Source organism: Mus caroli, unplaced genomic scaffold, assembly GCF_978045245.1.
Source record: "Mus caroli unplaced genomic scaffold, Mus_caroli_1 scaffold_6, whole genome shotgun sequence".
Classification (NCBI taxonomy): Eukaryota; Metazoa; Chordata; class Mammalia; order Rodentia; family Muridae; genus Mus; species Mus caroli.
The window spans coordinates 31086409-31099813 of NW_028227261.1; the positions used below are offsets into that span (position 1 = coordinate 31086409).

General features: G+C 48.8%; 1 protein-coding gene and 1 pseudogene across 1 annotated transcript; both read right to left on the reverse strand.

Annotated features, from left to right (window-relative positions):
- Window positions 1-481: 481 nt before the first annotated feature.
- On the reverse strand, window positions 482-1105 carry LOC147004212 (ferritin light chain 1-like; annotated as a pseudogene).
- A 1903-nt stretch (window positions 1106-3008) lies between these two features.
- On the reverse strand, window positions 3009-7810 carry CUNH1orf216 (chromosome unknown C1orf216 homolog). Its single transcript, XM_021160738.3, has 2 exons — window positions 7539-7810; window positions 3009-5676 (listed from the first exon to the last, which is right to left on the reverse strand). Exon 2 carries the CDS (start codon window positions 5669-5671, stop codon window positions 4979-4981), a length of 693 nt encoding a protein of 230 aa, XP_021016397.1. The 5' UTR covers window positions 5672-5676; window positions 7539-7810; the 3' UTR covers window positions 3009-4978.
- Window positions 7811-13405: the final 5595 nt, after the last annotated feature.

Below are 13405 nucleotides of genomic sequence, written 5' to 3' on the forward strand. Positions count from 1 at the left end.
GTATGGAAGGAGAGTCTCCTGGCTCCTCCAGATCAAGATGTAGGACTCTTGACTCCTCCAGCACCGTGTCTACCTGCCCACTGCCATGCTTCCTGCTATGATGATAACAGACCGAACCTCTGAACCTGTAAGCCAGTCCCAATGAAATGTTTGCATTTATGAGTTGCCTTGGTCATGGTGTCTCTTCACAGCAACAAAACCCTAACTAAGACGGCCCCTTAGCTCCCACTTTATACCCTCCTCACCCTGAACTGGGGCTCAAACCCAGCATCTCTCTCATGCTAACCACCCCTCAGCCTTCAAAGAACTCTTCCAAGTTTTTATGTTTTTTTTTTTTTTTTTTTTTTTTTTTTTGCTGTCTCAAAAAGCTTTATTTTCACTTGGTCCAAGACTTGACAGCGGCTCCAGGGCGGTTACAAAGCTGCCTAGTGGCTTGAGAGGTTTATTCAGATGGAGGTCCCAGGGCGGGCTGGTGCAGAGCAGAGAGGGGAGCCCCTTGGAAGGCACAGAGGCCTCCTAGTCGTGCTTGAGAGTGAGGCGCTCAAAGAGATACTCGCCCAGAGATCCCTGGGGCGCACCAGACTACGCTGGTTGTGGCCCTGCCACCCTACGGAGGTTGGTCAGGTGGTTGCCCATCTTCTTGATGAGTTTCACCTCCTTATCCAGGAAGTGGCTTTCCAAGAAGTCACAGAGATGAGGGCATGCAGATCCAAGAGGGCCTGGTTCAGGTTCTTCTCCAGGGCCAAGGCAGCTTCCATGGCCTCCTGGGTTTTACCCCATTCATCTTGAGATGGTTTCTGCACATCCTGGAAGAGTGCACGGCCCCCGCGATCGTTCTGCAACTCGAGGAGACGTTCCGCGCCCTCGCACTTCTCCTCAGCCAATTCGCGGAAGAAGTAGCCTACGCCCTCCAGAGCCACGTCATCCCGATCAAAAAAGAAGCCCAGAGAGAGGTAGGTGTAGGAGGCCCGCAGGTGCAAGTTGACCAGGCGGTTCACGGCAGCTTCCACCTCGGTGGAATAATTCTGACGAATCTGAGAGGTCATGGCTGATCCGGAGTAGGAGCTAACCGCGAAGAGATGGTGCAGACTGGTCCTAGGAGCCGAAGGCAGCATGGAGATGGTCCCGGAAGCTGCGACTGGAGAGACTTGTAAGGTGGCTGGAAGCGGGTCTGTTCCATTCAAACACTGTTGAAGCAAGACACAGATCCACGGGACCTCCAAGGCGCTGCTTATGGTTTTTAACAATTGTTTGTTGATGTATGTGCATGAGTTGTAGCCACGTGTACCACATGTAGAAGAGATCAGAAACCATCTTGTAGGAGTTAGGTTTTCTTGTTCAGGGCCTGGGGATCCAACACATCATCAGTCCTGGCTCCAAGAGCTCCTTCCTACCTACACAGAGGCATCTCACAGCCCCAGAGAACTCTTCACGGAAAGGAACAGTTCTTTTGTTTGTTTCTATTTTGAAACAGTGTCTTCCAGCTCAATCCAGCCAGCCTCGAACTCACTCTGACTCCAACTCCAGGCTGGTCTTAAACTTCTGATCCTCCTGCCCCAACCTCCCAAGCTGAGATGACAAGCTGCCAGGTTGAGATACTCCAACTTGTGTGTGTGTGTGTGTGTGTGTGTGTATGTATGTTTTTCTAGTAAGGGTCCCATTTGGGAAGCCCTGGCTGTCATGGAACTTGCTGTGTAGACCAAGCTGTGCTCGTTCTCACAGAGCCCCTATGGCTCTGTTTCTCCAATGCTGGGATTAAAGGCATGCTGGAGTGCACATTGGACAACTTTGCTTTTTTATAGACTTCCTCCCAGTTTTAAAAGAAAATTTTAAATTTTTAGATTCAACTTCCTTACTGAAACAAAACAAAACAATTGCTTTTGTAAAAAAAGGTGGTTCAGCAGGCAAAGGGGCTGTGTAGTCAAGGATGGCTTTGAACTCCTGATCTTCCTGCCTCCACCTCCCAAGTGCCGGCATTACTAGATATTTACTCCGGAGCCTGAAATGTATGCTAATTTTTCTTTTTGTACTGAACCTGAGGGCCGCTGTGCACATGCTAAATAAGTACTTTGCAGCTTCATGTAAACATGAACTAAAGTGCCTGAAGTTTTTGAATACTTAAGAAATAATCATATAAACCATAGTAGAAGATGATCATCTAAATTGCTATCAGCTGATATCTCAGTCGGGCATGGATTAAATACTATGGCTGGGGCACAGCTCATCGGACTGAGTACTTGTCTCACATATGCAGGTTCTGGGTTCAGTCTGTAGTACGACAATGAGGTAAAATAAAACTACGTCTGTGTCAGAGCCATGTAAAGACCCCGTGTTTTTTGTTTTGTTTTGGAGACAGGGTTCCCACACATACACACACACACACAACCCCCATGGAATGGTGTTTTGCTCGCATGTATGTCTATATGCCGGTGTTGGGTTTTCTGGGACTGGGAATTCTGACAGTTGTGTGCTTCCATGTAGGTGCTGAAAGTTGAACCAGGCTCCTCTGGAAGAGCAACCATGCTCTTAAACTTGGAGCCATTTTTTCCAGTGCCCAGAGTTTCTCTGTGTAGCCCTGGCTGTCCTGGTACTTGCTGTAGACCAGGTTGGCATCGAACTCAAGAGATCCACCTGTCAAGCACTGAGATTAAAGACTGTGCCACCAAATCCAGTATGACCCTTGGCCTTTTGCAGTCAAGGCACCCTTCAAGACAGGGGTCTATGGTATGTGCCTTCCAAATCTGTTCAAATACAAGTGTGACTCAGGACAAGGGCAATCCCCTGTGGTGCTATTACAGCAGAGGCCAAATCTCCACTGTCGGCCTGGGAGGCCCTGACACTGCTGGGAAAAATACTGCTTTTCTTATTTATTTATTTATTTGTTTATTTATTTCTGCTTTTCCTGTCCCCAATATCTCCCAGGCTTCCAGCATTTGGTTCCAGCTTAAAAGTGGAACTCAGTGTGAAAGAGACCACCAGGCAACAGATAGAACAAAAACATATCCTGGAACGATTGAATTTGTTGCCTTAGTTTATTTATGCTGCATCAGTCCAGAGGCCAGATTCACATTCAACATGCAAGCACTATAAAAGTCCCCAGGGCTCACAATTCACCTACCCTCCCATCAAGGATGGAACTGTTTGGAGATGGTGTGGAAGGGTCCCCACTTTGCAGATGGGGAGACTGAGGCCAGACACAACACCAGTGCTGTCCCTGTCACCTGCTGCCCACTCCTCCTTTGAGTCATTGCTTGACCCACTAGGATCCTGCCTTATCTCGACACCCAGAAACAAAACTAAAGGGCTCCAGGACCTTAACTACTGATCTACCCAATACACATTCATCCTCACAGCATGAAGCCTTCCCTAGGGCCTGCCAATCCCTGTTCAAAGGGGCCGCATGTCCTAAGAGCTTCAGGAAGCTGGACTGACCCTGTCCTCTGACTGCGTAGAAAGCTGAGCTCTGGCTTCTCCAGAAAGTCCGATTCCGAAAAAGAACCAAACCAATTTGACATTCACTGCTGCTAAAGCGAGGCAGGCAGAGGAGGGAAAGGTGAAGAGAAGGGAGGTCCCCCAACTCCCCGTGGCCTTGGTGCATCTGGTCCATGATCTGCATGCTTATATGCACAGTCCCATTCAACAGACTTAACTCAGTATGGCTTTCAGCCTCTCCTCACAGTGGAGCAGGATGGTGTGTTTGGGAATTCTCCTGTTCTTCACAGAGTTCTACCAGAGTCATTCTCTCCCACTGCCACCTCCCACGGAGCCAGACAGGGTTCAAAACAACACACCCTTCCTTCCTTCCTTCCTTCCTTCCTTCCTTCCTTCCTTCCTTCCTTCCTTCCTTCCTTCCTTCCTTCTTCTCCCTCTCCCTTCCCCCCCTCTTTCTTTCTTTCTTCCTTCCTTCCTTCCTTCCTTCCTTCCTTCCTTTCTTTCTTTCTATATGTAGCCTGGCTGTCCTTGAACTCACTCTGTAGCCGAAGCTGTTCTGGAACTCAGAGTTCCAGTTGCCTCAGCCTCTTGAGTGCTGGGGTTAAAGATGTGCACCACCAGAACCCAGCTAAGAGAACAGTTTCTTGTATCTTTCTTTATCTCCACTCCCACCCCTGCTGCAGCCTCCACCACTGTGCCAGTTCCCTCCCTTGATACCAATTCTTCACAAACTGTCCTGTGCACAGGAAGGCCAGTGCAGCCAATAAATCTCTGAACCGGGGCTGGGTGTGCAGCTCAGTGGTAAGACATTTGCCTAGCATGCACAGGGCTCTGGGCTCGATCCCTTGTACAGGAATAAGCAAAATAAACAAAAAGCAACCACCCCAAATTAAAAAAAAAAAAACTCTTAGGAACAAGCCAACATTAGGGACAGTGGTCTTAGAGCAAGGTTGGAGGGGAAGGGATAGGAAAGGTAGCCTGGGAAACTGCAGGAGAACAGGCCAGCCACAGCCCTCAGGACGGGAGAACAGGCCACAGCCCTCAGATCTATGACAGTGGGAGAGGCTTCTTTCTCCAGGAAGCTGTGAGGTGAGACTCAGTACTGAGTATCAAGCTGGGGTAGACTTTGGGAACACAGGAGATGGGTGGACGCCCTGCAGGTGCAATTGAACATACATTTACACACACCTGCCCTTAAGTCTCTGCAAATACACACGTTCCTAGCACGTGTTTCTTATGCCAGCACTGGAACGTGTAAGTCTCAACACACACCCAACACAAGCCTGTACATATAAACTGATACACATGCATATATATCTTCTGTCTCTACATTCGGGAATATATATACACATTCCTGGGTACCTAGCCACACATGCATACATAAACACACATGCCTTACATACCTGCTTACTATAGATATTCACTTATGCTTACTTGCATACATGCCAGCTAATACTCACATCCTTCCTTGTGCATAACCACTCAAAAGCCTGCAAACACACACACTTGTGCACACACACTTGTGCACACACACTTGTGCACACCCTTAGCCCTGGTCCTGGTGCCTGCAAGGTGCTTCCCTCTGTTGCAGACAGCGGATAAGCTCCTTCCGGTTGTCTAGGATGGTGTCAAAGCTCTCTTGCAGTCGGGCCTGCTGGTCGACCAACTGGTGCTGCAGAGCCCGGATCCACTGGAGCAGCGCCAAGCGCCGGTACATCACCAAATGCACATGGTGTTTCTCCTTCTCCTGTTCTTTGTAGCGCTCCTGAGCCTGCAGCTGCTGCAAGGCCTGGGCCACAGAGGGCAGAAGGGGATCCAGAGGGCTCGGACCTCGAGGGGTATCGCAGACAGGTTCTGGACTGCTACTGAAGCTGTTGATGCTCAAGGAACTGCTGGCATAGCCAATGTCCTCCAGAGGAGAGCAGACACTGCTGGCACCGCTCAACTTCTCTGGCTCAGCACCAGGGATCTCCGCACCCTCCGGGGGACTGCGGACGCCGGCCTCAGGGAACCCGGTGGCTTGGAAGACCTGGTTATCAGAGGGTGACTCAGAGGAGCTCCTTATCAGAATAGGATCCGCTTTGCCTGGCACACCATGCCAGTTCTTATTGGCATCCTTAGCACTCTCCACAAAGTTGGAGTTATTGTCTGGTTGGAGGTCTGGTTGGCATACTCCAGGAGGCAGGCTCCCTGGGTACTGGGCCCCCTCTGCTAGTCCTGGCTGGATGGCAGCGAACATCTGCACTGTGAAGGAGAAGGAGAATGAGTCAGAGCAGGAGAGGATAGAATGGCAACCTGGAGCCCAAGAACCTTGCAATGGTGTCCCTCCCTTCTCTCTGATTATTTGGTCTGTCTCCCTCACAGAAAGGTTTCCCCTCTAAGGCTGACCATGTCTTCATTCTACAAACTTCTCCCAAGGTCACTTCATCCTGTTATAGCTTCAAGAACCATCCTGTGTAGGTGACTCTCAGATCTGTGTCCAGCCCAGATTCAACCCCTACTCAACCCTATGACCTACCGCCAGTTCTTCAGATCTACACATCCTGACAGCTCTCCTTTCAGGGTCCTTGGGCAGGACAGCTCTGCCGTCTGAAGATAAGTCTATCTAGCCATGCCTAGGAGCACCCTGGATTACTGACCCTCCTCCCGTGCCCACCTCACTGTCCACATTTTGACAAACTCTCCTTTGGCCCTGGTCATTTTGACCTGGGTGATTGCCACAGCCTTTCCACTGACCCTCGTTCAATTAAAAATATAAATTTAGGGGCTGGAGAGATGGCTCAGCAGTTAAGAGCACTGGTTGCTCTTCCAGAGGACCCATGTTCCCAAGTCAGATGGTTTACAACTGTCGGCATCGCTGGCTTCACACCAGCTCCTCCCCCCCTCCCCGCCCAGGCCTCTCTGTTCACCCACATGCATGTGTGCATACATACACATGCACACACACGGCTATGCTAATAATTAAAAAAAAAAGATGTCCAGTTAAATAACAACAAATAATACTAGTAAAAGGAACATATGTCTACATCTATACAGACGTATAGATATAGACAGGTATAGTTCATAAGTCCACAGAAAACCACAAACATTTCCATGACGTCTCATAACAGTAGCAAAATTACAGTTATGAAATAGGAACAAAAGCTAAGTGATGGCGGCACACGCCTTTAATCTCAGCGCTTGGGAGGCAGAGGCAGGCCAATCTCATGAGATTGAGACCAGCCTGGTCTACAGAGCGAGTTCCAGGATAGCCAGAGCTACACAGAGAAACCCTGTCTGGAAAACTCAGAAATCCACCTGCTTCTGCCTCCCGAATGCTGAGATTAAAGGCGTGCGCCACCGGGGCTGGTGAGATGGCTCAGTGGGTAAGAGCACCGGACTGCTCTTCCAAAGGTCCAGAGTTCAAATCCCAGCAACCACATGGTGGCTCACAACCACCTGAAATGAGATGACGCCCTCTTCTGGTGCATCTGAAGACAGCTACAGTGTACTTACATATAATAAATAAATAAATAAAATATTTAAAAAAAAAAAAAAGGCATGCGCCACCACGCCCGGCTACTGGAAGAACTGAGTATGACTGGAAGAACTGAGGCCTCACGAGTGAGACATACTATTAAGTCAATCAAGCAGCTACTAGGAAGGTTCCCCTATAGGGTGGCAGCGACCCTCCCCACACCCCTCCCCACACCCAGCAATGGGCAGAAGTCATGAAGAGAGACTGAGGTTGGGACAGATGTTTCACTCCTTTGGCTTGTGAAAAAAGGCCTGAAGACACCCCCCCTACACACACACACACACACACACCAACTCTCTTTCCCTCGCCCTCTCTCTTAAAATGTGTCCTAAATCTGGCCTCAAAGGAAGCTGGGGTGGGGCGGGGCTAAGGATCCCGGTTCAAAAAGTCAGTGAAATGAGTACAGACATCCTAAGATCAGGATTTTCCCAAGTTAACCCACAGTATGGGGGCATGGGAGCGGCTGTAGCATGGGGATTGGCGGACTCGCAGTGGACCGAGCTCTGTGACCCTAATCTCTGCAGAGGCAGCTCCCTAACCCGCTTTCCGGCGGCTGGGCCCCAAGCCCTCCATCAGGGCCCGGACTCACGGCCTAGAGGCGCCCGCTCCTGCGGGGCTTGCTACGGTCCCTCGGGTTCTGCTCGCTGCAGGGTGGGGGATTCCTGGGCCTGCGCGTGCACGCGTGGTGGCGCGGCTGCTTGGCCCCGGCACAGCGCCCTTAGCCCCAGCCTGGGCTGCGGAGTCCAGCGGCGTCTGCGCGGCTGGGCGGAGCGGTCTGACCCACGTGGGCCGGTTCGGTTCTCCGCGCAGGAACTGCCTCCTCCCGCGGCTTGACCCGAGAGCCTTCTAAGGTCCGGTGTCATCTCCTAACCACCCTGGCCAGGCGCTACGGATCCATCGGTTCTCCTTGCTGCAGACATGGTGATGAAATGCCTCCTTCCTGGGTTTCCCAGGGGCTCGGCAATTGATGAGGCCATGGTGCGGGTCTGATCCTGCTGCAGCACCCGCTGTGGTCCTTTCTGTGCTCCAGCTCGGCACCTTTTCTGCCGAGAATTTTCTGTTCATCCCCACTTACTCTATTTTAGGATCTTTGAGCACCTTTCTGACTTCTGGACCTGTTTTTTAAAAAGACCCCATTCACTGTACTGTACCTATTTGATTAAATGCTATGAGAATTTTATTGTTTGTTGTTTTGAAACAGAGACTCATTATGTAGCCCTGGCTACCCTGGAAAGCACTATGTAGATCAGGCTGGTTTCCACTTGCACAGTGAGATCTGCCTGCCTCTGCCTCCCAAGTGCTGGGATTAAAGGCGTGTCCCATCACCACCAGCCAGTTTTCTTTAAGATCTTATTTTTTATTTATGTATATGTTTCTCCCTCTCTTCCTCCCCTTCCCCTCCTCCCTCCTTCTCTCTCTGTATATAACTAAGAAGTAGCCCCACTCCAGGTAAGTCACAGTTCAAACTATGGCTGCAGCAATCATGTTTCCTGTCAAGTGGAAGAAGCCAAGTCTATGTACTAGGAGAAAACGGTACTGACACACAGGAGCTCAAAGACAAATGGCTGGCTAACGTCCCAGCTTCTGCTTCCTGAGTTTCTAGTTTTTATGCCTTCCCATGAAGTTCATATTTTGCCATACCCAACCTGAGTGGAATTTATCTCACTGGTAATCAAAAGATTCTTGAATTAGTACACTAGCACAACGAGGTACCCCTAGATTCTGATCATTCACTGCTACTGTGTAGCTGTTTGCTGTAAACTGAAGGGGGGGGGGGGCGACAGAGTCTCTGGGGCAACAGAGACTCTTCAGTGACACTGCCTGCTAGTTGTGTTGGGAGCTCCAGGGATTCAGATTTTGTGAGTGGCTACCCAGCTGGATTCAGGTGCCTTTGACCTAACTGCCGTTGAGCTATCAATGGCACTGTGAGTGAGCCCCAAACCTTAAGCACCCCCAGTCAACTCATTGGTTCATCAAGCTAGACTTTGATGGGACTGCTCCTTGAGTCTAGCATCACTGCCCTCTCTAGTGGGAGTGGTATCTGTTCATGTCTCCCCAGAAGGGGACTGCCTAACCCTCGGTAAGCACTAGCAGTTCATTTGCCCTTGATAGTCTCCATCAAGACGATAGATCCTGTAGATCCTGATAGATCCGCCATCATGTAGAAGTTGAAAGGGTCTGAAACATAAAGAAATCATCTCTGTGTTCCTGGCTAGAAACATTCTTCCCTAGACGCCCAAACTTCCTGACCCAGCAGAACCCAGGATCTCAGAAACAAGAAGCAAAAGTGCTAAGTCTTCAACTGCATACGGTACTGAACCCTTTCACTACATACATACATGCATACATACATACATATATGTATTTTCTGAACCCTTCCACTACATACATACATATATGTATTTTGATTTGGTTTTGTTTTGTTGGGGGGGGGTGCTTCTTTTTTTGAGAGCGAGTCTCACTGTTCAACATGGTAAACAGATTTATAGATCCAGGCCAGAGAGCCTTGCTGTTCTGCTGTTCCTGCAGGAGGACAATTGTTTGTTCCCAGTACCCATGAGGCAGCATACAACTGGCCGTAATTCCAGTCCCAGAGGATCAGACCTCTTCTTCTGGCCTCTACATGGTCATCATGCAAGCAATCAGTCATACACATAAAATAAGAGTAAATATATCTTAAAAAAAAAAGACTATAGAGAGGGGCTGGAGAGCTAGCTCAATTAGAAGAGTAAAAGTAAGCATACTTGTTGATCTTGCAAAGGACCTGGGTTCATTTCCCAGCACCCACACGGGGGCTCGTGATAGCCATAACTCCTCTTCTAGGGGATCTGACACTCTCTTCTGGTCTCCACGGGCAACATATGTGATATACATGCTTACACACAGGCAAATACTCATACTCACGAGATAAAATTTAAAATTGTGTACCAATTATGATTGTTGATTTGAAGACTATATTATACTTTGCATCATAACACCCCAACCTGGTACAGCTCACTCAATAATTCCATTGTTCTCTGTAGACCAAGCTGACCTTAAATTCGAGATTCTGCTACAGCCCCCGGAGTAGCTAAGGATGATAGATCTGTGTCACCAGGCCTGGCTTCTATCATCCTATAAAACTAGTTGGACTGAACTTGATGCCATATACCCTTCATTTCAGCACTTCAGAGGCGGAGGCAGATGGATCTCTGTGAGTTCAAGGCCAACCTGGTCCACAGAGCAAGTTCCAGGTGAGCCAGGGCTATACAGTGAGACTCAGTCTCAAAATAAGAAGCACCCCCCAACAAAACCAAATAAAAAACAAACACCCCCAAAACAAAAAAAACAACCCCCTGCCAGTTGCTTCCAAATGGCACAGTGACACATAAGCCAAGTGGATCCAAGAGACAGTAGCCTCTTGGTCAAGGGTGATGTTGGCAGGAGACACTCCAACATTGTATAAATGATGCATACAGCGATTCCGGCTGTTCCAGACTTCCTAGAAACATGAGACTGTGGAGCCCGAAAGGCTCAGGAAGCCGTGGCTATCTATGTCTGGAGACAGAAGAAAACTGTTAATCACCAGCAGCTTCTCCAGTCAGGACGCTGGGGGATCCATCTCCCCAAATATAGAAGTATCTTCGACTGCATTCACCCATCTCCCTGTATAGGCCAGAGACAAAGAAACCACAAGCTAACCAGGGCTCAGCTGCAGGCCAGACCATCATGAAGACCTAGAAGTAAACATCACAAATATTGGCAAACAGGATGGGGGCCTGGCTCAGCGCATCAAGTCTTTGCTTACTGCACAAGTTTGAGGACCTAAGTTTGGGTGCCTAGTCAGAATAGCTGACATCAGATAAGTCCAGGTTCTTGAGAGACTCAAAAAATCAGGTGAAGGTGCAGGCGAGGTGGCTCAGCAGGTAAGAGCACTGGCTCTTGCAGAGGATTATGGTTTAGTTCCCAGAACCCACATGCTGGCTCACAACTGCAAGTTCCAGGGGCTCCAAAGCCTTCTAATCACCCCAGGCACTAGGTACACGTTCAATGCATGAACATAATTACAAGCAAAACACTCATTCACATAAAATAAACCTGAAAAAAAAAAAACACGATAAGGTACAGAGGAACATAGGAAGATACTCAAAGTAGACCTCTGGTCTCCATGTGTGTATACAGAGACAAACACACACATGGGCATACACAACGCATGCACGTATTAGCTAGGGACAGATGACAGAGGCAAGAGAGGCCAGCAGTGAGTAGCCAGGTTCAGGCCCCCGGGTCTGCGGTATAGGACAAGGAGAAAAGAGGAGAGGAAATTCCCCGGCAACAAGGACAAAGATGAGGGCTCCTAATGGGTAGGTGACGTCTCAGGGTCAGTATGCCCAAGAGGAGAGGGGTGGATGGGATCTTAGTCTTTGAGCTTCAGCAACCTAGTCTCTTCCCAAGCATCCACTCACAAGCAGTGCCCAGCCACAAAGTGCTCGGCTTAGGTACTGCGGTAGGAATTCAGGACAGAATCAAGCAGTCTCAAAGGGCTCCTCGTTTAGAAAAGGAAACAGAGAAGAGTAGACGCCAGACTTGGATGGGCCCTGCGGCAGAGCTGCTGGAGAACAGAATGAGCACAGGAGAGGGGGGAAAGCTTCCAGAGGCTATTATCAGAGACTGGGCTTGGCTGAATGGAAATCACCAACACACAGCGGGCCTCGGAGACGGCATGTTCTGAGGGCACTAAGAAAATAGAGTATTGGCCCGGCATGGTGGCGTACACCTTTAATCCCAGCACTCGGGAGGCAGAGGCAGGTGGATTTTTGAGTTCGAGGCCAGCCTGGTCTACAAAGTGAGTTCCAGGACAGCCAGGGCTATACAGAGAAACCCTGTCTTGAAAAAAAAAAAAAGAGAGAGAGAGAGAGAGAGAGAGAGAGAGAGAAAGGAAGAAAGAAAGGAAGAAAGAAAGGAAGAAAGAAAGGAAGAAAGAAAGAAAGAAAGAAAGAAAGAAAGAAAGAAAGAAAGAAAGAAAGAAAGAAAAAGAAAGAAGATGGCGTATCCTAGAGTGGCTGGAACTTGGGGATGAAGCTGAAGTAGGACATTCGGCTGAAAACTCAGCTCACCATCCAGCCTGGGGCTGCAGGTTGGTAACTGGGGAAGTCCCTAACTACTACACTGCAGAACATCCTAGCCGTCGAGGTTATACTCACTACTTGTGTTCACTTTCTTCTCTTTTCCTGATATCACCTGTCCACTTTCTCTGGCAGCTCTGGGAACTTGGACAAACATTTCAACCTTTTTACAGCAAGTACAAGGCTAGTGTGCCTTTAGAATAGTTGGACATAAGCTACTTGTGAACTTTGTTATTTGAGCTTCAAAACATAGGCACAACACTGAAGGACCTTTGACTTAAGCCCGAGAGCCCCAGGGCAGATTAGAAGGAAGATTGCACCCCAGAATTGGCTGTTCTTGGGAAAGGAAGGGCCAGGGAGCCTGTGACCTAGTTTTGTTCACCCCCTTTCCTCCACCTCTTAAAGGTCAAGGCCACCTTAGGCTATCTCAAAGGGACTTTGTGACTTGGGTTAAAATGTCGGCTGTTTTCTCAGATAGGAAATGAGGGTGGCCTACTTCTAAAACCAGAAGTTTTACACTTCTTTTTTGGTTTTGGTTTTGTTTATTGTCTTAGGGGCAGAAAAACAGTTTTTAGTGTTGGCTAGGGTCCCAGTCAAAAACTCAGGGCCTCTTACATACTAGGCAGGGACTCTGCCACTGAGCTGTGCTCCCACCCCTGGTGCTGCAGGCTTCACGGGAGCCACTGAGATGCCTGGGAATCACTCTCTATGTTCTGTGAACAAAAATTTTATTCCTGCCGGGCAGTGGTGGCACATGCCTTTAATCCCAGCACTTGCGAGGCAGAGGCAGGCAGATTTCTGAGTTTGAGGCCAGCCTGGTCTATAGAGTGAGTTCCAGGACAGCCAGGGCTATACAGAGAAACCCTGTCTCACAAAGCCAAAAAAAAAAAAAAAAAAAAAAAAAAGAGAGAAACCCTGTCTCAAAAGACATAAAAAAAAAAAAATTTTTTTTTTTTTTTAATTCCTAGCTAGGGGTGGTAGCAGACGCCTTGAATCACAGCACTTGAGAGGCAGAGGTAGACGGATCTCTGAGTTCAAGGTAAGCCTGGTCTATAGAGCAAGTTCCAGGACACAGGGCTACACAGAGAAGCCTTGTCTCCCCCCCCCCCCAAAAAAAAAAGTAAGAAAGGAAATAAATAACCAAATATAGAAATCTAAATCTTTTTGTTTTAAAAAACAAAATCTTTTGGACAAGGTCTCACTATGTAGCCCTAGGAATGCACTATGTAGACCAGGCTGGCCTCAAACTCACCATGTAGATCAGGCTGGCCTGGCACTTACAGAGACTCCCTGCTGGGTTAAAGGCCAAGTGCTATCAAACGCAGCCTGTTTGAGATCTTCTCTCTTGATT

What these genes read in the sequence shown, in the direction of transcription:
- CUNH1orf216 (XM_021160738.3), bottom strand. Translation starts at nt 5,671, where the DNA reads ATGTTCGCTGCCATCCAGCCAGGACTAGCAGAGGGGGCCCAGTACCCA.